This window comes from Gopherus flavomarginatus, chromosome 6 (assembly GCF_025201925.1).
Source record: "Gopherus flavomarginatus isolate rGopFla2 chromosome 6, rGopFla2.mat.asm, whole genome shotgun sequence".
Lineage (NCBI taxonomy): Eukaryota > Metazoa > Chordata > Testudines > Testudinidae > Gopherus > Gopherus flavomarginatus.
The window spans coordinates 116,812,729-116,838,008 of NC_066622.1; the positions used below are offsets into that span (position 1 = coordinate 116,812,729).

At 37.9% G+C, this 25,280-nt stretch overlaps 1 protein-coding gene across 3 annotated transcripts in view; it reads right to left on the bottom strand.

Annotated features, from left to right (window-relative positions):
- Positions 1-25,280, bottom strand: part of DOCK1 (dedicator of cytokinesis 1) — a 620,463-nt gene that overhangs the window by 65,457 nt on the left and 529,726 nt on the right. For all 3 annotated transcript variants that reach the window (XM_050959274.1, XM_050959273.1, XM_050959275.1), the window contains 6 exons: positions 22,874-22,993; positions 11,435-11,524; positions 6,957-7,061; positions 4,110-4,251; positions 3,811-3,889; positions 1,565-1,649 (listed from right to left, as the gene is read on the bottom strand). In XM_050959274.1, the coding sequence (XP_050815231.1) occupies positions 1,565-1,649; positions 3,811-3,889; positions 4,110-4,251; positions 6,957-7,061; positions 11,435-11,524; positions 22,874-22,993 (621 nt within the window). The remainder of the gene's footprint in view (positions 1-1,564; positions 1,650-3,810; positions 3,890-4,109; positions 4,252-6,956; positions 7,062-11,434; positions 11,525-22,873; positions 22,994-25,280) is intronic.

A 25,280-nucleotide genomic window follows, 5' to 3' on the forward strand; every position in this document is an offset into this window, starting at 1 on the left:
GAGACTTCAGAAACAAATCTGTCTACAGAAATCCTCCACTCCATTCTCTGACTGGACAATTTTAAATATAGCTGAAAACAAGTTTCCCAGGTGCAACCTTGAGGGTTCTCACATTAGTGCCTTAAAAAGTGCTTTACAGACTACCTTTCATCAAAAATCTCAGTGAGTTTAAGTGCAAGGAGAAGCAGCCTAATCTGAAAACTTCTTCAATTTTAAAAGAAATTATTGTTTTAATTATTGCTCTCTCATGTCTGTAAATGTTAAAGTCATGATGAAAATGTTTCTTTACCTAATTTTGTTTTATCTGGCCCTGCCTCCCCATTTTAAATGGGGAATATATTGGCATGGCTGTCTTTTATTAGCCCCTAGCTCATTTAGGAGCCTATGTCCCATTGAAAGTCAATAGGATACAAGGGCCTGATTTTTAAAGGTATTCACGTACCTAGTGGGATTTTCAAAAGCAACTAGATGCCTAGAGTTAAGCACCTAGGTGCTTTTGAAAATCACATTAGGTGCCTACGTGCCTTTAAAAATCTGGCCCTAGACTCCTAAGGGTTTTAGTTATTTTAATTTTTTTTAATTGGAAATCAAGATGCATTGTACATTGTAGCACTTTATCTCGCCAAAACATCTTTGTTGGTTTTTGCACCAGCATCATCCATTGATGATGGGAGCATTTTCTTCCATCTCATCTGGGATCACTTTGATTAGCAGCCAAGTTTACTTTGAGTAGCAGAACAGCCTGCTGTGGCACAGGGCTTGTCAAGTGAATCAGGATAGGCTGGCCTGGTAGGGGGAAACTCTCAGTATCTTCTGCCTGAAATGACAATCTGGAGTTCCGCATCACACCAGCCCCTCAAAGCACAGCCGATTAAAATTGGCTAGCTTGTATGGAGGCGTAAGACTGCAGCTCTGTATTCACAGCAAATGGTGAAATGGACAATGAAACTGGGAAAGCTGTTCACAGTTCTCTGCTCTAGTAAACCAATTCCAGTCTATTCAAAGGCACAAGGAGCCTACTAGTCTAAAGAAAATTGAGATTTACAATTGAAAAATTATACATAAGTACAAAGTACTGTTAGTATTATTCTTCCTCCTATGCCATGAATAAGGTGGGAAGGGAATGGGAAAGCACTTGATTTTGTGGTTTGTTGTAACCAACTTGGTGGTCACAGGCTGTGATAAGAGAGAGAGAGAGCTTTATTGACCATATGGTGAACCATATGGCTTTGTAAAATTGTATTGCTGTAGCAAAGACTGATTTTTAAAGGATGCCTGGCTGGGATCCTTATGGTAAGACAGCTTTCAGTGAAGGATGGTTACATTTTAAGGCCTGACAGTTTTGTATTTCTCCTGCAAAGCGGTCAAGTGTTCAACAGACTAAAGACAGCTTTGTTCATTTTTCTTCGTGCTATAAAAAAGAATTCATGATACATGTAGTTTTCATTGCACTCATAATAAATTCAGTCCCATTTTATTGCAGTTACAAAAATCAACCAACCTACCACCAACAAACCAAAACGTAACAGTTATGCTGCATTCACAAAAAAGAAAAGAAAATTACCGCAAATTCATTATCTGGGTTTTTCTCTCCTTTTCGGACAGGCCGTGAATACTCAAATCTTTGGACCTCATTCACCCTATAGAAACTGAATTAAAAAAACCAAACAGATTGCATAACTGCAAACATTTTGTATTAACAACACGTTTAGTCATTAGATCATTTAAATAAAATACTGCTGAACCTCTCTAATAACAAGGAAGAAGAGTCGCAGTTTGCCCCAGGGCTCTGAGTCTGCAGGCATGTATGGATGCAGTGTAGTTGTAGCCGTGTCGGTGTCAAGATATTAGCGAGGTAATTGGACCAGCAGAGATTGGTCCGATACAAGATAAGAACATTATGTTCTTATCTTGTACTGGATCAACATCTGCTGGTGAGAGAGACAAGGTTTCGAGCCACACAGAGGGCTGGTCTACACTACGGGGGAAAATCGATCTTAGATATGCAACTTCAGCTACGTGAATAACGTAGCTGAAGTCAAAGTATCTAAGATCAAATTACTCACCGTCCTCACGGCACGGGATCGATGTCCGCGGCTCCCCCTGTCGATTCTGCAACTCCGTTCGGGTTGGTGGAGTTACGGAATCGATATAAGCGCGTTCGGGGATCGATATATCATGTCTAGATGAGAAGCGATACATCGATCCCCGAGCAATCGATTGCTACCCGCTGATACGGCGGGTAGTGAAGACGTACCCAGAGCTCTTCTTCAGGTCTGGGAAAGGAACTCCCAGCATCACAGCAAAATACAAAGTGGAACAAACTGTTTATTATAAGTAGTTAGCACATATTGTAAGGGATCATTCAAGGTAGAGTGGCCCGTTAACACTTCTGCGGTCATAGGACAAAAAGAGTGGGTGTGATGAGGTGCCTGCCCCTCAGCGGCAGAAAAGGGGTTAAAAGGAGCCCTAGGGAGACTGCACTTGAGACAGCTAATAAGGGCCAAGCAGGCCCATATAAAAAGGGAGCTGCAGGGCAGAGTTCAGTTCTTTGCTGGGAGCCCAGAGAAGAAGGACTGTGTCTCTGGAGGGCTGAGAGAATTGCCAGCACCGAGGACAGAGCAGTGCTGCAAGCAGGAATGGAGGGAGCGACAGACAGTTCCTAGCTGGCTGCTGGGGTTTGCAGGCTGACTGGCTGAGGTCCTGGAGTGATGAGTGCACACCTGTTAGAGTGGGTTACAAAATATTGTAGTAAGCGGTAAATCCATAATGAATGGCTTTAGACACAAAAAATACTGGACTGAACACAAACACTGGATTTATTGCTTATTGCAACAATCTGTAACCCACTAATCCCCTTTTTATCTTACAACTGCAGAGGTGTGCAGTTGTTTTTAGTAACTACAAGGGTTCTTTACTCAGGGGCTAAAGGCAGTCTGCAAAGATTAAGGGCCAGGTCCTGGAAACTTTATCAATATTGTCTGAAGAGCTATAAGTAGCCAGGTAAAATGGAAAATTCAGCATGATAGTGTTTAAAATTCATACTTTACTTTTCTGCTTTCAGCTCTTGTCATGTCTGTGAATATAATGGTTGCTTGGTTCCCGCTTGGCTACAGTATCACATCATTCACTGGACTGTGATGTTGCAACTAACACAGTCCTCTACTTAGGCATGGAGCCAGCCCAAAGAAGTGAAGTAACTGCAGTAGAACCTCAGAGTTATGAACTGACTAGTCAACCACACACCTCATTTGTAACCAGAAGTACGCAATCAGGCAGCACCAGAGACCAAAATACCCCAAAACAAAACAAAACAAAATACGGTACAGGACTGTGTTAAACATAAACTACTAAAAAATAAAGGGAAAGCAGCATTTTTCTTTGGTACGGTAAAGCTTCAAAGCTGTATTAAGTCAATGTTCAGTTGTAAACTTTCGAAAGAACCATAGCACTTTGTTGAGAGTTACGAACATTTCAGTGTTATGAACAACCTCCATTCCCGAGGTGTTCATAACTCTGAAGTTCTATTGTCACTTTTATTATTATTTATATTTTGGTTTGTGGTACCGCCGAACAGTCCCAGTTATGTATCAGAACCCCATTGTGATATGAGCTTGGGCTCACCTCCTCAAGAGTTGTGTGTCTGTATTATCTTCAATGGCTGCTTATAGAAACTTATTTTTAAAATCAAACACGCACTATAACAATAAAGAAGAAGAATTACAGTTTACAAGGGTTTATGTTAATTAAGTGTTGTGTGCAGGCCATTCACCCAGATTGGTAAGAAGGTAGAAATAACGGAAAACTCACCTTACAATTTGCTCTGATACCGGCTTGTGAAATTTGGGTGGTAAATTAAGTTTGGGTTTTACAGTAAAACACTGAATATCTGAATTGACAGGTTAAGAATTGAAAAGAGACAGAGTTTAAATTATGCAGGAGAGATGGTTCAACTGAGAAATGTCTCTTGAAAATGGGTATAAAGACAGTAATATATCAATAAAAACATAAAAAGTGCAGTGAACTTTTGTGCAATTTTAGCAACAACACCACATTCTCAGTCTGATTAGATTACATGAGCATATGCATGTAGCAATTTCCAAGGATACACTGACCAGGGGAGTTTTTAATATCATCGCCTGGTGGAGATGTTGTCTTCATTTTTTCGGCATTTGGAAATTGGGTTAATAACCTTGCTTCAAAGTCTTCACGACGTTCATATTCCTTCCCCCGGTAAATGAACACTTTGTTCTGGAAACAAATTAAAGTGAAATTCATACAGTAATATTCACAGTAAATTCACAATGAAATAATATCCTAGTCCTCTGAAAGTGTATCTGGAGGATTCTTCAAATGCTACTAATTAGTGGTAGAAATATAAAATATCTGGTTTACAACAGAATGACACACAACAAATTACAGGTATTGTGGTCAAAATTTAGTACAGCACTGAAGCATTAATTAATCCATAAAGCTTAAATTAATCCATATTCAGTAAAGCCATTAAGCGCATATTGAACTTCAAGCACAGGCTTAAATCCTATTGAAGTTAATTGAACTTTAGTATGTGTTTAAATAAGGGCCTATGGCAAATAATTAAGGCCTCAATTCAGGATAGCTCTTGAGCACCTCTTAACTTTAAGTGCATAAGCCACCTTCCTGAATATCTGAAAAGATATTGGCCCAAATAATCCTCTCCATTGCACCCACAAATCATCCTCTGAAGTTAATGGTGTTTGCATGGTGTATCAAAACAGAATTTACCTATTATGTCTACACATTTACAAAAACAATTCTGATGAAGTGAGTATTCAAGGAATATCAGAGATTCTTGCTACATCTAGCAGGACAGTTCCATATAGTTTGCAGTTATAAAATCACATCTTATCACATAATATCTCAACTCTAATGCACAGCACTTCATATACATCCAAGGATTATATATCTAATTTAGCTTTTCTAAAAAGATTGAGATACTGTGGATTTCACTTTAGTTCTGTCAACAGGTTTCTATTAATACTTTACAGTTATCTGAAAAGAATAACTTCTATATGATTATCTTAGTGCTAGGTCATTTCTATTTATTGCTTTGTGTCACTGAATGATGAAAATAAAGATAAATCTGTAAACTAAATCTGAGTTATGCATTCAACAAATATGCTTAATTCTAAAGATAAATAATGTGTATAATAGGAAGCACAAACGTTCATAGCACTAAAGCGATCAAGACACATTCAAACAAATTTTGACATGAAAGTAACAATCTAATCTGAAAATGTTTTATCTTACTATTCATCTCAGAAATAAGATTTGTAAAAAAATTATTAACAACCTAATAGAAAAACAATGATTTGTGGAGCATAATGCTAATAATTTCTATAATAATCAATTAAGTTTGGTTCTGCAATGCTGCTCCTTGAAATTGACAAGAGCTGAAAAATATTTATCTTTATTTGAGAATAGAAATATGAAGATAGATACATTAAAAGTGAATCATTTATATAACTCAAAGACAACACTGAAATACAGTGAAAATCTTGTACTGAGAACCTTTTCTGTCAGCAGAGCACTTAATAGCCAAACGTAACAGTTTTTATTGCTAATATATATATGACATACTGACCCTTGACAATTTTTGAAGCATAACAAACGTGTTGCTACAATAACACAAAATTATTCAATTGTGAAGAAAAAGATCAGTCCAATCTTAGTAAACCTAGGTTAACTCTCTATTCTTACTTTCCATTATATCCCTTTGAATATACAGATAACACAGTGCTTCAACTGGAAAATTGTGTGTTGTATTCTATGCATATTTCCTGAATGCAAATGTATTACTGGCTGAGATGCTGGAATGTGCGAATATACTGCTATTGCACTCAGATATTCAAGACAGCTTGCTGCCTCTCTTATGATCCCAGCAGAATCATTTCCACAAAGTTGTATTTAACAGCTCTAAATCGTTGACAGATAACTCTGTCCGTAATGGGAAATATGCACTCTGTTGTATGTTAATGTACATGTGGCAAGATTAATAGTAAATCACAGACATACTCTCTGAGAAGTTACCAGCAACTTTATGGTACCTTCTATTTTCTAGTTTTGAAGATTACTGTTATTCTCACCATTCCCTGTGTTTTGTTTTTCAGGAATTTTATAAAATGTTTATCCAATTATTTTCTGGGGAAGCAGTCAAGTTTCAGAATTGCAGATCAGCCGACGTCTCACAAGAACAGAATAAGCAAAGCTAGCATTTACAACTACATAGACAAAGCACTAGAAAATATATGGTAAAGACAAATCCTGCACTTACCAGGTGTAAGGATTGCATGCCCTCATGAGAGCTTATCATTTTCGTAATTTATGATTCTAACAATTAGAATAGGAAATATCTGCCTGCTGTAATCCCCAATTAGCTAAGTATTATATTTTAATACAATAATTACATGCAGCTACTTTTTATTCCTAAATCTTCTACAATTTTTGTTAAGAATATCTTTAATCTGCAAATGAACTATGACAAAATGTAAGCAAACATCACAGTATCACAAACAATTAGAAAATACTTTTATTAGATATTTTAAACTGTAACTATACAGTAGTTCAGACAAAAATAATTTATTAAACTTATTGGCCCTATACTAGTGAAAAACTGTTCTCTCTGACAATCATTATTTGCACTCTGTATTAAAGGAACAGTCAAAAGGAAGACAATTATTTAGATTTAAAACATACTGGTTATACATGTTCATTTCCAATATATGAAAACTTAAGATTTATAAAACACTCCTTTTACTACAATTCTGCTAAGTCATAAGTGAAAAGAAAATTGACATCTGTTTCATATAACTACAAAAAGATTCCTATTTACAAATCCTCTCCAGCATGAAAGGAAAATTTGTACAAACCAAGTAATCTACCTGTAACTCATGAAAAAACAAAAAAAGAATATTTACCCGTAGAAATGTAGGGAATCCTTGGCCATAGTATCCAACAGCAAAGTAATCTGGTTTAGGTCTTATCACTTTCACAATGTTTTCATAGAACTGTGCTTGCTTTTTCTGTAAAGTAAACAGCAACAACACTTTACCTGAAAGTTTCCTTCTAAGATTTCACCTGAAGATGAGAATCCAGTGTAAGAGTTTTTCTGTTCAAATCATTCTCTATTAAGTGTTTTTGTCTTTATTCATCTTTCGACCAGTTGTCTATTGATATCGAAAAATGCCAAACTATTTATCCTCCATATTCTTTCTGGTTAGGGTGAACTTGTGTTAATGGATACAGAACATGGACAGAATAAATACATACTTCCCCAAAGGAATTTTCCAAAGCACTTGAATTCTGACTTGCAACAACTCTGTTGTCCTACCCTCTGGAAATTTCTTGAGTAGACATGACCAAAAAGTACCAAATTCCATACTGGGCTCAGTGATATAGATTAAAGGCTTCAAAGTTGAATCCTGGAAGAACTTGCAGCTGAAGCTAGCTGGTCTCATGGTACTGGCTCCCCTCCTTTTTTCCAGCTGCTAAATTGCATTAAAATATGCTAACATTATATAAATACATTCCTAGCATTACTCTTCCATGTGAACAATTGCTGTAGTTGCAACTGGAATGTTCTGCAATTGTGAAGGGGAGTGAAGGTTGTCAACAGGACTCTATTAAGATGCCATCCATAAAATTGAAAAGTTTGTGAACCCCATGACATAGACAAATGTGCCAGGGACTATTAGGCCTCTCCACGGATCTCTATTTGAACTCAGCTTCTTATTTCTTTTAAAACCAGTGATAAGCTCAAATGATGAGAATGAGCTGTGAGATAAGAGAACAGAATTTATAACTTTACAATATGTACTCATTAACATAATTTCAGTCTACAACATTTTGTTTGTGGATGTAGTGTGATTCTGGGGTAGCTTTATTACTGCAACCATATGGCAGAGAGCAATTGGTTTGTAAGACATCAGCTTACCAAGTACAGCTCAGTTCATCTTTGGAAAAGTGAATTTTGCAACTGGCAGTAAAAATATCATTCTGCTAATGTCTTAAAGTCCAATGTTTAACATTTGAACAACAGCCTCTTCATAGAAAGTATTCAGAGGTGCTGCAGGATCCAGCTTTAAAAAGCCTCCCAGTAGATGAACATGGGAGGGACGCTACTTACATTGTCTTATCTCTTCCTTAATTAAACATTAGGAATCTAAACCTCACAATTGCCAAGCTGTGCCGGGTGCACAACCAAACTATGCTCGGTGGCGGGCCAAAAGTAGCTGCATGCTACCTTTATTCCCCTGTGAACCCTGCCCTAAGTGAGAGCTGCCTAAGGAGAATAAGATCATGGGCCTGGTCTGGGAATTCTTCAAGCACAGTAGATGTGTCATCTTCTCTGAGGGAAGCAAGGCTGTGGGGCTGGGTATGTTGCCTCAGTGCCGCTGGAGGGATCCTTAGCTGGCCACTTAGGCAAGCTGTATTTTTCTATATCTATCTAAGGTACTTCTGTGGTCCCCATTACCTTGGTATTTGAGCACCTCATAACCTTTTAATGTATATTTATCCTCACACTGCTGTGAGGAAGGAAGTGCTTTACCCCATGGTAGAGAGGGGAAACTGAGGCAGAGAGTGGCTAAGTGACCTGCGCAAGTCTGTGGTGGAGCAAAGACTTGAAATTGGGACTCCCAAGTCATAGAGTTGGAGTTCTAACCTCTGAACCATCCATCCTTTAAGTCTGCTTTGCACCACTAAAGCCCTGCAGAACAATCTTAACAGGGCGGAGAATTAGCTCAGTTTTCACAGATGGTCAGCTACCACTAAAATCAATCTTAGACAGTGTGAGATACACAGTTGGACTGGTATAAACAAGAGAGACCAGCTAAATCTAAACCTGCCTTGCCAAGAAGAGGGCAAAGATACATTAGCTACAAGGACTGGAGAGCAGAAATATGCAGCCTATTAAAGTCCATATTATGGGTACTCCTGTACTGAATGAGATCTAGCATGCCTCCTATTGAAGAGGACTTGTCTAAATCTCTCTTTGAAATCTAGACTGACAGCAGACTACTTGCAGCTGATTCACTGATTCAAATGATTTTGCAACTTCTAAAAATTTGTATTTGAGCTTTAAATTGGAGATGAAAATCTTATGTAATAACTTTTCCTGATAAAGTTATATGCATGTTTCCCTTTATGAATTTTTTTTATATATGAATACTTATAAATACTAAGCTATTACTTAAAAATTATTCTCTGGTTTCATCTGTATGATCCAATTTAAAGATTGACAGTAATTAGCCATCCAAGTGATGATAGAATCTATATACAGAATCATAGAAATAGGTTGCTAGTCATAAGGTCCCTGCTCTGGAACCCAGAATAGCTAGTGGACCCAGGTTCCCCTACTAACCAGAGAGGAAATGGCAAAGGACCTGGATAATTGGAACAGAAGACCATCTGAAAACAGTCTTCCAGTGATAGGGAACTGTACAGTGACCTTGGCCCAAGGGTCAAGTCACAAAGATGGAGTACCGCACATCCCAAAGAGAGAGGGGTCACAGAGAAAGCACCCAACAGAATGGGGTGCCAGACAGGGCGGGAGCTAATTGTCAGATCTAGCCACAATGAGGGACCCCTTCGCATTCACATAGACAACTGCTGCTCAACTGTCAGACTAGACTAGAACAGGTTTGCTGCTAGAACCTGTTCCACACATAATAAATGTAAGTAGCAGGAGAAGTGCCCTTCATATAGCTCGGGTCTAGAACTCTTCAATTGAGCTTTATCACTTTATCACCACTTCCCTGGAGCTATCCTACCATCTCCACATGCATCTTCTAACCAGACAGACTCACAGGTGTAGTTAGAACAGTTAAATGGACATCAGACATGCAAGTTCTCTTAACCAGTGTTGAGTTGCGGGATCACCATATGAGAGAAAATCATCTGTGGAATGGTTACAAAAAGTTATATATGCAAGAGACTACATATCACTTGGGCCATGCTCTATTCTCTGCTGGATCTGATGCACAGAAGGAACATCTGATGGATCTGAACTCAGAAGCAGGCCAAGGATATAATCTCAAGGCAAGCAACAAATCCAAGAAACTGCATTCCCCAGGAAGAGAATGTAACATCTGGACAGTTGATTTTACATTGATCAGTCTTTTTATGGATACGAACTATTCCTGAGGTCTGTACATAAATGGATTCCCTGATGGATGAGATTCCAAGAAGGAATCCTCGAGCTTTTGTTGGGATTCACAGTGAGATCAAGAACTCAGAGCATGGCTACAGTCTGGAACACTTAATGGTATCTCCTGCAGTTATTGCTGCAGACCAGCCAGTTTTCAGGAGAGGAAATTATTATTTAATAATTACAAAGATTTTTTAAAAACTGGGATTGATGAGAAGCTGAATTATAAAGTGCACATTCATGATTCAGGTTTTCTGAAGCAGAATTTAGGTACTGTTGGTGCTAAGGAGACATCAACGTATACCTCTAGAGGAATGGTGATTCACAACTTTTTGTAATGGATCAGTGCCTGCCTTTCTTTTTTTTTTAATATGAAGAATTACCAATCTCATAGAACTGAAGGAGACCTTGAAAGGTTATTGAGTCCAGCCCCTTGCCTTCACTAGCAGGACTAAGTGCTGATTTTGCCCCAGATCCCTAAGTGGCCCCCTCAAGGACTAAACTCACAATGCTGGGTTTAGCAGGCCAATATGAAAATCACTGAGCTATCCCTCCCTCTGCCTTCTCTGCCCCAGTATCTTTTCAAGTCATGCCCATGTGTGCCCAGTAACAATTAAAATGCCTGGTGTTCCTTACTCAATTTTGAAACTAAAACAACACTTTAAGTGACTTTCTGAAGACTAAATAGTAGGTCAATGACAGAGATTAAAAAAATTCAGTTTCCTGGTTTCCAGTCCTATACTCTGTTCAGTACACCTCATTACTACTAACAAGCTACAAGCTCCACAGTTATTGGTAAAGTTATTATACAGAGATTCCCTTTGAAATAACTGTATTTACATACAGTTTAAAAAAAATTAAATAATTCTATCAAAGACTGAGCTCGCTCTATCTTTAATTGCTCCAGGAATGATAGGAAATTTTCATGTACACATCTTGCCAAGATACATCCATCTATTTTTTAAAAAAATCCCATATTTGCTTCTGACCACAAGCAAACAGATTATCTTCGTTCCAATATAAAAACCTAACATTTCCCACTTAAGTCACTTCCAAAGATGGTCATTTAATTAATCTGCCAGACAACATCTGCCACAAGAGGCCAAGTAAATCATTCTTCCCACTGGGCTAGTATATCCAAGGAAAGAGGAGTTTTCAATATTATTTTAAACACTTAAAAAGTGAAATTCCAGAGAAACTGTTTGATAATATTTATGTTAATTTAAACTGAATGGAAAAGAAACCTACCAGCAGTTCACTGAGTTGTTCATAATCAAACATTTCATTTTCATACTGTTCTGCCAGTTCTTTGCCCAAGGCAATGGCCTCTTCCCACATCTGTTTAAAAAAAATGCAACTGAATCATATACCTTAGACAAACAATGAAACTGGATTAAAATAAATTTAAACAAAACATAGCAAAATACATTCTGATAAGCCTGCAAACAACTGTGCATAAAATGTGACAAAATAAATATTTGTGGCAGCTTTTTTCATCAGCCCATCTTTTTATTTACTGAAGATTAAATAAACACTTTTCTTACCAGCCAGGCCAGGTACCCAATGTGTGACCAACTCTTACAGTCTACTTGGAAATCCTAAAACTCAGGGCTTCTGATAGATTCTAGTAACTGTTTATAATCTACAAATCCATACTAGATAAAGCAGGCTACACTTGAGAAATACTTCTTTTGCTTTGTGTAAACATTCAGTATATTTCTGTTGTCTCTTTTTTGTCTCCTTCAAGCATGAAATTCAAGAGCCACACGAACTGACACAAAATAATTTAACAATAACTAGCAATATCCTTCATCTACTCAGAATACAGAGACTCTTAAAGAGGAAGAGTAAGAATGTTTTAAAATGTGTATTTTTCATTTTTTACTAATGTACGTGGAAAGAATCACGTTTAAATCGCCATACCAAGAAATCCAAGAATCAAGCCTTACAACCTATCTTTACGGCTGAAACTTGGCTGGCATCTCACTTAATAAAATATGAGCATCAGAATGAGTTGGATACCAATTTGTTCCATATTACCCTTCATCTAAATTTTAAATCGTTACATTTCTCGCCGAGCCACCTAATTTCCTTCTTGACATGTGCCACTCCCCTCCTTGCCATGCTGAAAGACACATGGCTACTGCTTCAAACAGCAGAAGCATAAAAATGGGGTAAAAGCGAAGGGGTAAGCACTTGCTTTCCTGTCACTGCCCAAAGACATCTGCCTTGCAGGGAATGAATTTGAGATGCAGCAACACAAGCTTCCTGAGCTGGCTGCTGAGAAGGCGTACGAAGAAAGAGCGCTCCTGGGAAGATCTGCGTGTAGTGAAACCGATTCACAGACCTCTCCTACATGGACACTTGCTCACCTCGACTCTCAACTCTAATAGTGCTGACTGAATCTTGCTAGCCCCCACGTGAGAGCAGCTGTGGAAAGGGCTGAGGGACAGAAGAAAAGCTGGTGAAATTTATTCATCCAATAAGCTTCATCCAGAGGAGAAGCAGGTGGTTCTGGGGGAAGTAGTAGGTGTCAGTGGGCTGTGGATTTCATGGATCAAAGCTAACGGGCAGGTCTAACTGAATAGTTTCGCAAAACACATTAAAAAGTGAGCCAAGCCACCCAAAAATCATAAGATTGGCTTAGAAGTGATGAGATTAAAAACAAATTTGTAAATGTTAAGTACATTTTGTTTGCCTTGTGGTTTGCCAGGGTACACTTAGGTCACATCTTCAAGCTTTTCTCCACAACCATAAGGGCTCAAAATTAATGTTGGTTTTTTTTTTCACATAAAAGCTGAGGTACTCAGGTAATCACAGTATCCTGGGACCCGGGCCTTTAAGAACAGCACCAAAATGTCACAGGACTTACAATAAAATCATGAGAGTTGGCAAACTGAGTTTTTCTACAAATTATCCCAGAGGCTTTTTAGGCCAAAACGAGAGACCTGTGACAGACTGGTATGAGCACCATGCTGGGAGCCCGTAGGCTCAGGCAGCCCATACAATTCTACCAGACAAAGTTATTTGACAAACACTCTCTGCATGCATGTGTCCATCCAAATCCATTCCTTCTCTTCCCACAAAACAAATCTATTCCTTCTCACCTACTGACATCCATCCATCCATCCATCAATCAATCCATCCTTTCTTTTCTCTCTTCAACTTCCATTCTTGGTCTTCTCCCTTCACCACAGAAAAACATTCCTTTGCTCCCTACCCACCTCCTCCACAAAACAAACCCATCCCATCTTTTCTCCACTATGCTCCTTTTTTTTTTTTTTTTATGTAGGGCTTGGCAATTGGAGTAGGCAGGCAGGCTGCATGATAAACAAGACTGCTTCCAAGCTGGTATGGCGCTGAGCCAGATAGCTGGAAGGCAAGTGGATGCCTCAGCCTGATAGGTCTCATCCTTGTACAAAGCCCTGTAGTAAGTACCTCTCAACTCCCTGCTTGTCATCCACCCTACCACATTCCAGAACCCTGACGAGAAGCCTGCACAGCTTAGTCACTGCTGGAGCGTGGAACAGAGGGCAGCAGTCAACAGCCTGTAACCTGGAAGAACCACTCTAGCAGCTGGGGGAGAGGGGAAGAGGGAGAGGAAAGGAAAGAGGGAGCCAGAAGCTGGAGAGAGAAGTTGCTCTCTGTTGTGGGGGGAGAGATATAGTATGTCTACAGCTTCAAAGGGAAGCCCGTGCAGGAAAATAGGTTGGGGGCTAGTTGCAGGCAGAAAAGATACAGTGAATCTGGAGTCCCAGAGAGAAGCTGTTGTCAGAGTTGCAGAGATGGAATGGATGAAATAATAACCCAGAATCCTCAAAAACTGCTGCTGGATTAGGGGAGGGAGGGTAGTGGTGAGGGGATCTGAGGCCTTGAAAAGCAATTATAGACTCACAGACTTTAGCAATTGCTGCTGCTGGTATGTGTGGGTTAGGAAACAAGGGGTCTAGAGCCCCAAAAACAAGCTCTGGACATCTAGGAAGGAGCAGAGCCTGAGTTGTGCTGGAATGTCCTGGAACGCCATTTTGGCACTTTTTTGGGGAGCCAAAGGCTGTTCCAGTACTTCTGGTTCTCTCACTTATAAGTGAGTTTCAGCACTTCTTTTTTCAAGAGTCTAGCACTATTACGTAGAACAGAGACTGTGTCACCAATCTAATGTCTGCTGCCAGCTGCCTAGTCCGGGACTAATGGGAGCCAGGAATTCATGAGGTCTAAAATTTGGTACATTCAGTTCTCTTTGTAATTTCAGAAATCACTTAACCACTTTGCCAAAGTTTCTACCTCTGCAAAATGGGGATCACAACATACTCACCTATGGATAACAAGGATGGAATGAATATTAGTTAATGTTTTTAAAGAGCTTTGAAGATGGAGTGTGCAATATAAATCCATGCTGTGCCCACACCTTGAATACTGTGTCCAGTTCCAGTCGCCCCATCTCAAAAAGGATACAGTGGAACTGGAAAAGGTTCAGACAAGGGTAAAAAAAGTGACCAAGGGAACAGAATGGCCTTCATATGAGGAGAGACTAAAAGATTAGGGCTGTTCAGTTTAGAAAAGAGACAACTAAGGGCGATACAACAGAGCTCTATAGAATCATAAATGGTATAGAAAAAGTGAATAGAGAAGCATTATTTATACATCACACAATACAAAAACCAAGGGTCACCCAATGAAATTAATAGGTAGCAGATTTAATACAGACAAGAAGAAGTACTTTTTTTCACACAATGCACAATTCCCATGGCAATGAGTTCCACAGGTTATGCTGTGATGGCTAAAAGTATAACTGGGTTAAAAAAAGCTGGACAAGTTCATGGGGAATAGGTCCATCAATGACTAGGATGTAACCCCATGCCTGGGGTGACTCGAAACCTCTGACTACCAGAAGCCAGGAGTGGAAGACGGGATGGTTCTCTCCATAACTAGCCTGTTTTGGACACTACTCCTGAAGCTCTAGTATGTGTCATTGTTGGAGACAGGATATTGGGCAAGATAGACCATGGTCTGACCCAGTATAGCAGCTCTTATATTCATTGGAATTATTAATTACTATTTTGAAAACAAAGCATCTAGGCCTGATAAAAATTATATGACAATTGCTACAGTAGGAAACAGATTTTTTGCAAATGTATGGCTTTACTTTCCAGTGCAAACTACATATACGAAACTAAATGGTGAAAGAAAAATGTTTTAACTTTATTTAAAGTGTAATATGGCTACAATAATCGAGGAATAATTAGAAAAATCTTGCACTTTTTATGTTTTAGACTAAGTTTCTTCTGACCTATAGCAACAATATCCTGCAAATGTATATAAACCAAAACTAATATTTATTGTAGTGTGGTAAGTCAGCAAGTGTAGAATTCTTTTTAAAGCATTGAACCTTTCTTAATGTTTAATACTTCTTTACAGCTTCAGTCATCCATAACATCTTTTGAACAAGTCTGTTTCAAAGAAAATATCCTTATCTTAATTTTCATCACACTTTTTTTGTTTGGTTGCTCTAGACTTAACTAGTCAGTCTCCAAAACTGAAGTATCACTAGCTTCTGCTTTTGTGAAAATATTTTAGCGACAGATCTAAAGTGACAGATGATCTGTATCACATAGTTTTCAAAAAACTTCAGGTTTAAAAAAAATGTAATTCTAAATAATTTTGGAATCACACCAACATTATAAAGAAGCACATTCAGTCCTTTTACTGAACTCTGCATCAGAACAATAATTCTAGCAGCACATTCCCAATCTACCTTCAGTAACTAAAAGTGTTGCTTCAGTATAAATGCATGGTGCCATTTAATATAAACTCACTGGGCCAGATCCTCAGCTGGTGTAAACTGGCATAGCTCCCTTGACTGTAGTACTACTACTGACAGTTCCTGGGATAAAATTCTCTAGGATTGGAAACAATCATTCTCCGAGAAGCTCTTTGACTGGAGAATTTGCTCTTTCTCTGGCAGCTCACCAGAGCTAGAGTCTGGTGGCCTTTTGGGCACAAAGATAGGTCTATTTAATTAACCAGGCTTTTGGAAAAATAATTACATAGGGCTGTTATGAAGTGATCACTGACAGATGGATGTCCCTATTAAAATCAGACAGTAGCAGTATATTTGATATTAGAGAATACTCTTAATTATAAATACTTGATCTTAAGAATTTGATTAACCTAGATGTGACTACGATGGGCAACTTATGCAAAATAAATACAAATATGTAAAATCGCAGTTGGGGCCCGTAGAAGCAACTGCAATACAAATCACATTAATTATACTTTTATTAATAATAAATTATTGTTATGACATGAGAGCTTAAACATAAATCCCAAAATTTAATATGATATAGACTATAACAGAGATTCTCCTTTATATCTGCAGTCAAACAACCTCAGCCTTCTTCCATTCTGTTGAAGAAACAATTCACTTAACTACAGTTGTACCTGAATGGGGGGAAAAAAACATCTCAGACACCACCACATTTTCTGATTTGAAATACTAAAACTACTTTAATAGCATCCTTAACTCCCCCTTCCCTCTTCTCACACTAGAGAAGTATTAATGGGTCACTTCACCTTGAATGATCCCTTAAAATATGTTAACTACTTATAAACAATTTGTTCCACCTTGTAAATTTCCCAGACCTGAACAAGAGCTCTGTATAAGTTTGAAAGTTTGTCTCTAAATCTAACAGAAGTTGGTCCAATAAAAGATATTACCTCACCCACCTTGTCTCTCTAATCATTTTTGTAACACTAAAAATAAGTTTTGCTTAGTTTTCTTGTTAAAACTGTAACTGTGGGACAAAATTCTTTTAACTTCCTTCCTGTGTCTACACTGGTACCTTTCTGTGGAAGAAATTTGACCAAAAGCAAAGGACTTGCTGTTGGTCACAGGGACCTTCCTATAAATCCCACTATACCCCTACATGCTCAACTTTGACTCAGTGAGGAAATCCAATTGTCATATAGTGAGGGAGTAAGAAGGGGTTTTTATCTTCCAATCTGTGTGTTGCTGAGTGCCCTCAATTCCAGTGGCCCACAGTCAGTTAACCATGTGCCTTTTCCCCTCCTTTACTTTCTCAACAAGGATTGGTAGATCTACCATCATGGCAGGGAGAAGAAAATTTAAGCATAACACTAATCCTTACCATTTTTCTAACATTGTGAGGGTTTTAGATATCCATCTTCAAGTAAATTGTGCACCTAAAATCCACTGCAAACTCTCAAAAAAATTCCCTTGTGTATACTACAGCTAATGTATATTGGATGAGGGCAATATGGCTGTGACAAAGGATTCTGTTAACTGAAATCTATAAATATTCTTGAAGGTCAGTAATATCCAATCTGCTTCCTCAGAGACTTCTTGCTTTGGAACTTTTCCCAGCTTTGCCTAGGACATGGTAAGTCTTTTAGAGAAATGAGCTGTAAAGGGAAAGGGAGCTAGTAGTATATAGTACTTGTTTGATGCATGATTCTTTAATGCAAGAAACAATTGATCTGGATAGCGTACAAGTGAGAATGGGTTCTGATTTTATTGGGAAAACGTCTCTCTTCTGTTGAAAGAACGAGGAAAAATGTGTCCTCCTGAATTCAGTTGTGTGGCATATACAGGACTCTGACTACATTCTTTTATGGGAAAGCCTTTGAGAATCTGAAAGGATGTTCTTTTTATCGAATAGCCTACAATTAAATTAATTTTAAAGTTCACATGAAATAGTCACAGCCTGAAAAGAGCTTTGGGATCTAGTTTCATATGCTTTAAAAAGGTTCCTTAGCAATAGAAATGGATATCAGTTATGATATTATTTAACTTCTGGCTTGGTTAACGATAAGTAAAAATATAATGTTCCAAGATAGGAATATTAGTTCACAATACTGCTAAATCTCAGGAGAGTCCTAACGACTGTACCTAAGTTCCAGAAGCTATTACAAAACTACTAAAAAAGCTTACGTATGTAATGAAATTATAAAAATACATTCTTTGTCAGCTCTTAACACTGGATTTAATGTGTGTCAAAAACACTGATGGGAAGGTGTCTAGAAACCCTCTAATAATAATACCTGACTAGATTCATTTCAAAGAGTTCCAGCAGATGGTCTCACTCCATAGTCACCCTCCTCAATCTGTCAAGATAGTCAATCACCCCTTCTCCTCCTCTGCAGGTTTCTCTCCCTGGGCTTTAGTGATTCTGATGCCCTCTTTCTTCTTCTACCTCTCTACCCAGCATTTCCTCTTCATCTTCTCTTTAGTTATCCATTGGTGTGCACCAGGGTTCTGTCCTTAATCCCATCCTCTTCTACCTTCTCCTAAGGAAAATTCATCTGCTCATGCTGTATCAATCTTTGTAAAATTGCAATTTAGCAAATTATGTAAAGGAAAATTTATAATATTATTGTAAAAAAACATTTAATACATACTTCTTCAGTAGAGTACACAGGAATCTGTTCTTTTCAGTGACTGGAGATTATCTGCAACTCCTTTTACTAAACAGAAAGTTAATATAGCTCTCTTATAAATGGTTATCTTGAACACTACATAATTCTATCTATCTACCCAAACTATCCTTGTGCAGTTTTGGATTGCTGACTGCCCTTCTGATGTCTCCTCCTAGATTATCCTTCAACTATGACAACCTCAAAAGAGTGTAAACTGAACTTCTCAATTTTCCTTCAAAAGCTTTCTGCTCTCTTTTCCTTCTCTATAACCTTAGACTATTCCAGGTTCTTTCTAAATACTGTTGTTTCCTCCTCTTCATCACCTCTAAAGTCCCTCTATCTCGCAACTTCCTCCTATCTGGCCTCCAGGCATCTCATTTCATTCCATCCCCTCAGTTTCATCAAAAAGCTACTCTTAAAATTAATCTCCTCTCCATCTGCTTTGACCATTTAAATCTCCTATTTGAATTTGTTCAGTGGTTTACTCTTATCTTTCATATCATGTTCAATTCTTTGTAACATATCACATTATTAAACTCATCCCTAATGTATATAGTTCCTCTCACTTCTTCTTGCTGCCCTCCCCACATGCCTTTGTCCACACAATCCTGCCTACTGAGCACCCTTGGAACACGGTGGCAGAATTCTCTGTTGCCCACCTTGGGAGCAGTCGTTGGGACCTGGCAGGGAGCTGAAGGTTAATTACTGCTGACTGGAGCAGATGTAGCCCATTAGATAGTACACTATATGTAAGTAATAGCCTTTTGGAATCAGAATGTAGGGGCCTGAGACAGACAGGTAATAAGGGAAGTAATCTAGTCTTGAAGAAATGAAAAATAATGGGGATGAGGCAGTGAAAGGAGGATGTATCCATCTAGTTTTCGTTCACAGTAAGCACATATTTCCTATTGCTTATGGTATGAAGAATACAAAATGTTTAGTTGTATCCATCATTTTCTTGAATATGTTGTCAAAGGCTAAAATTCATACATGGCCTAGGCACCACTTAATTCCTATTTAAAGCCTTAAGTGTGACTTAAGCAGTGTACAGACCTTGAACTGGTCCTCTGCACAGGTATAAATTTCACAGAGAAACGCTATCATGTGAGTTGCAACAGACGTTTGAGCTTTTTGCCATCACAAGATATTTAGTGTAAAATATCACTTATACTTTAATTATTGTGAATCCAGCAAAAGCATGATTTTTTATCAAATCAATCAGCAGTGTGAATTTATTTATTGATTAGTCACTTCTGAGGCCAACATTTTTAATTTATGAAATAGTTGTGAAAAATGTTTATTGGTCTGTATATCATAGTATCCAGCTCTAACCTTAAAACATGTTTAAGAAGTTGTACATTTTACTTACAAGGAATAGGAACAGGTATTCCACAGCTTCTGTTGAAAACGGTTGCAGAGACCACATAAATTGGGTTATAAAATCTATATTATTTTTACTAGTGCCTCTAGCCTATTTCTTGGCTTCAGTGGTTCTTTGACATTGACTAACATCAACTTCTCCACATGGACTACATTTTTCTTTTATTACTGCCATTCTATTTTCTACTCTCATCATGGTACACAGTTACATTTTCAGGAAAGTCCTTGGATTAAGAGCTTTATGGAAAACTACAAGATCTTAGCCAAACATTGTACTTCCAGACAATTCAGGGCAGATTCAGTGGATAGGTTAGACTGACAGGATAAAACTGTACACAAAGGCATTTAGGGGGAAAACCAAAAGATGATAGCAAAAAGTACAAAACAGGTGAAGGATAATTATCTAGGAGAGGAAGAAAAAGATAGGAAACCTGGAGGAAATTGCATTTTACTTTGGAAAGGACAGAGATTAGAAGAGTAATGAGAAGGTTAAGAAAAAACATCTTAGAAAGAAGAGACAGGGAGCAAAATACGGCACGCATGCTGAAGGCGGTAAGCGAGTTGATTGTCAGTGGCACTCACACTGCCCGGGTCCTGGCCACCGGTCCGGGGGGCTCTGCATTTTAATTTAATTTTAAATAAAGCTTCTTAAACATTTTAAAAACCTTATTTACTTTACATACAACAATAGTTTAGTTATATATTATAGACTTATAGAAAGAGACCTTCTAAAACTGTTAAAATGTATTACTGGCACGTGAAACCTTAAATTAGAGTGAATAAATGACGACTCGGCACACCACTTCTGAAAGGTTGCCGATCCCTGATTTAGGAAAAATGGTAAGCATTCTAAAGAATAAAGGAGAACATCAACCAGTTAGAAAAAATAAAATGTTTGCAAGATGGAAGGTCATATACAAGAAACAGGCAAATGTATTGGGGAATTTAAAAACTAAATTCCAAAATGTTAATCTTGTCTCAAACTACAAAAACAAAGACATGCAAAGTTAAAGTTGACATTCTGTTTTATCCTGCTACGCTATGCCTATGTACTATAACCAATATGGTATTTAGTGCAGCCCTCCAGTATATTAAGAGAATATTTAATTCTGAATTTCTCTGGACTTGGATCCTAACTCTGAAGGTCTAAAAGCAGTACATTCTCCACTGAGGGGTAGCTTGTCTCTGGAATTTGCCTTACACATTAGTCCAAGATTGCATGCGTTTATTAACCTCAGGGCACACTGATATTGTTAACTATCCAAAAATATGTGAAAGGGGCAAAATATAGGCCGTTCAGCAGTTCTTAAACAAGCGAACATTTACTTCCCTCTCTCACTTCTGAATTATACAGTACAGTATGTTCAAATTATGTGGGGTTATTCAATCCAACAGTGTTCTCTCAAGCCTTAGATGCCTGACTGTGTAATGCTGCACAGGATGAACGTTTGTAAACAGCAGGTATTTTTGCCTGCTGTTCATAAACAGCTCATTAGTTCTAAAAGTAGCAGAAATGGGCAAGTACAACTTTAAAGTAGCTTGGCTGTTTCACATGCAGCTGAGGAGAAAGGACATTACTGGTTTAATTTAAAGTTAAAATCCAGTGGCCTGATTTTCAGAAGTTCGGCTCCCATTGAGTCTGGGGGAATTGCAGGTGTTCAGTTACTGAAGAAATTAGGCCATTGAAAACAAAAATGTGTAATTTATTTAGGAACAAGAGTGAAACTATAACATGCAATAAAAAACAAACCCTTTCTACCAGCTGCCCCCAAAAATGTATACTGCAAAGACAATTAAAATATATTTTTGGTCATGCTTTCTATTAAGGTTCAATGTATTAATGGTTGATAGAGGGCTAATAAGTATTTAATAGAGGTTACAAGCAAGTTAGAGACATGACTAGCATACCTTATCAATAGTTACAAGCACACCTGGAGGCTTATATAAGAATCTAGAAGATTAATCTTTTATTAAAATATATATCATCATTTATTAACTATTTATAAAGGTAACTAATATCAAGTGATCATATTTGGCTTTTTCAGTGCATAGAATATAATGGAATTTCATCCAAACCAATATGAAGCCATTAAAAATATGCTTGCATAGTGCTGAGTTGGCAGAACAACAATTCATTCTTGTAAAAACTGACTATTTTTTGCACCATTTCTGTACAATAAACTGTGACAACAGACGTATACCTGATGATGACCACATTCTGATGATGAGTCTGCCATCTCTATTATACATCCTTTTAAACATTTTCTGCAAGGAAGGCCCAATGAATGGTGTGCCACCAACTGTGTCTCCTCTCTCCTTCTCCCCCCCCCCGCCAACTTAGACAAACTGACAGACACACACAAAAAAATGAGCCAATGTCAAACCCATATTCATCCAGAGTTAAGTAGCAATTCCAATGAAATATTCCCTTCTGACCTCTCCCCTCCCTACCTCTTTAAGATACCAAACTGAGATTCATCCATCCTTCTAGGTAATTAATTTGATTGTTACAAAGGGGGAAAAAACAAAGATAGCTAACAGACTGCATTAGCCACAATTGCCAATGAACCCTCTCAAAATAAGATGCTTCATTCCTTCTCACCCCCAGCATGTACACAATTGTTTACTCTTTTCCTATTTACACTTAACACAGCATTTATAAAAGTACCATTGATTTTTTTAAAGTATTATTATCTGTAAGTGGTAGCTGGCAGATTGTTTACATAAAACATTCCAAATTACAATTTATAACAAGTTTAAAGCTCCTTGAAGGTCACTTGATGCAAGTTTACTACTTGGCATGCGTTTAGCGAGAGAGAGTGTGTCAGAGAGAAAAGCAGTGGAACATGCTTTTTTTTTTTTTTTTTTTTTTACCTTGCCCTTGTCAAAGTAATGGATAATTTCTTGATACAGCTGATCTTTAAGTTGTCCTTGAGTAGTTGCCTGGTATCCATCTCGCTGAGTAAGATGCGCTGCACAAGCCTCTTCTGACCACTAAACCAGATATGAGGAGTGAAAAAAAGGAAGGCAATAAAAGGTGATGTAACATATCAATGACATTAGGCTAATGCAAACGTTCAATCTTGGTTTATTTTTAAAAGTGCCATCACGGCTGGCCTGATATTTAGAAGATTTTACAGCACCTATGATGCCGTATTTTGATTTCCAGAGCAGTGGAGTTACTTACCTGAACTATAGTAATTATAGGATGGTTTATATATCTCAGCATCAGCTAAGGGACAGGTCTTTGAGGTGGTTTTCTTTTCTCCTTGATAGAAGGGATTAGAGTGACCTGGCAGTCTTGATCAATACAGTTGGCTGGATAAATAGCCATTATTAGTAGGTTTACACTGAGAGAAAGCCTACAAAACTGGGTTATGTCAATATGGGTGGCCAGAACTGTATACAGAGAAGGTAAAGAGCTAACATTCTTGGAAAAAAATGACTGGAGAAAAAGGAAGAATAGCAAACAAAAATATAAAGACTGCCTGAAATTGATGTGTGTGGGGGGAGGGGATCTTGCTTTTTGTAACTTTCTAAACAATTTGACTCCATGACTATCTTCATTAAGGTTGAGAGGGTCTTTTCCCCCAATTGCCGGCTCAGTGAACAATAGGCTGTCTCACACTTTGATACTGCCATACCTAGGCATGATACTTGCCATAGAACAAAACAACAGTGCCAACTACCAGAGATGCGACGATAAGTCTGCACAACCCACAACCTGAAATGTCCTGTTACAAACACTGTCTTTAAAAATATGCAATCTATATACAGATGTGTTTTCAATAAGAACATTGGGGTATAGTGTTTTATGTAAAATATCCATCTGGGAGGTGGTAAGGGGGAGGGATAAGGTGGGACTTCAAGTAGATTAGAAAAAAAAATTCGAAGAACTGCTCATTGTCTGCTACAGAATGTAAAATTATTGTTTTCTTGTCCCCAAAAGTAAAAGGTATAACTCTGTGATGAAAAGGAGTCCCTGCAAGGACAGCAATTCATAGATTCATTCACAGAGTTTAAAGCCAGAAGGGACTAGGTCATCTAGTCAGAATACCTGCATATTATGAAATTTCACCTGTTACTCCTGCATTGAGCTCAATAACTGTGTTTGAATAAAGCATATGTTCCAGGAAGACATCCAGTCTTGATTGGAAAGAATCAACAGACAGAGAATCCATGAATTCCCTTGGTAATTTGTTCCAGTTGTTCACCACCCTCACTCTTAAAACTGTGTGCTTTATTTCTAATATGAATTTGTCTGGATTCAGCATCCAGCTTCCATTGGTTCTTGTTATGCCTTCCTCCACTAGATTAAAGAGCTCTTTGACACCTAGTATTTTCTCCCCCTGAAGGTACTTATGCACTGTAATCAAGTCACCTCTTAATCTTCTTTTTGATAAACAGATTTAGCTATTTAAGTGTGTCACTGCTCCTAGATTTATAACTTTGATTAGATTACCAAGCAATTAGATTTGATTAACAAGTGATTAGATTAGATTACCAAGTGATCCAGACCACTCTGTATGACAATCTATTTGTCTGGGCTAGAACAATTTTAGTATATACTCAGTAGAATGAGTTTAATCAGAAACAAGCTGCATCTGGAAGGAAGAATAAATGTGTTTCCAAAGACCCAGTGATAATTTCAATTTTTAAGTCTCCACTGCTCAGCTACAAGTCACATTTTGTAAGTAGCCACATTTTTTGTATGCAAAAGTCATATTGTTCAACTGCACAAATTCCAAAGGAGTCTAAAATGCAATTACATTTTTCCATACACAAAGACCTACTGTGCACTATTAGCTTGAACAACTTAATTTAGACCAAATGAAAATAACAAGAAAAAACATCTCCAAGAGAGAGAAAGTCTCCAGGAGAGAGTGAGTGTGTATGTTTGTGTTCGTCCAGCTGTCCTATATATGGCGTGGAGTAATTCTAAGAACTAAATAGCTGTGCTCTCTGCACAGTGACATAGTTCTTATAGATTTAAAGGTGGGATTTTCCAAAGCACTCAGGGCTGACCTAAGTCTCATCCCATTAAAACTGATTTGTGTTTTACTATTAACTTCAATTTGATAACATTTATTCCCGTGCTGAGTGCCATTGAAAATCCCATTCTCAAGGTCCAGTGGAAAAAAACCCTGAAGCTTTGAAGTTTAAAGTTACAAGCTCCACAGTAATGCAGAAACACTACATGAACTGAAAAAGCAATAAATAAACTTTAGAAATTTTGACATAATCCAACCATTCACTGAAGGATTTAGAAGAAAACATTTCT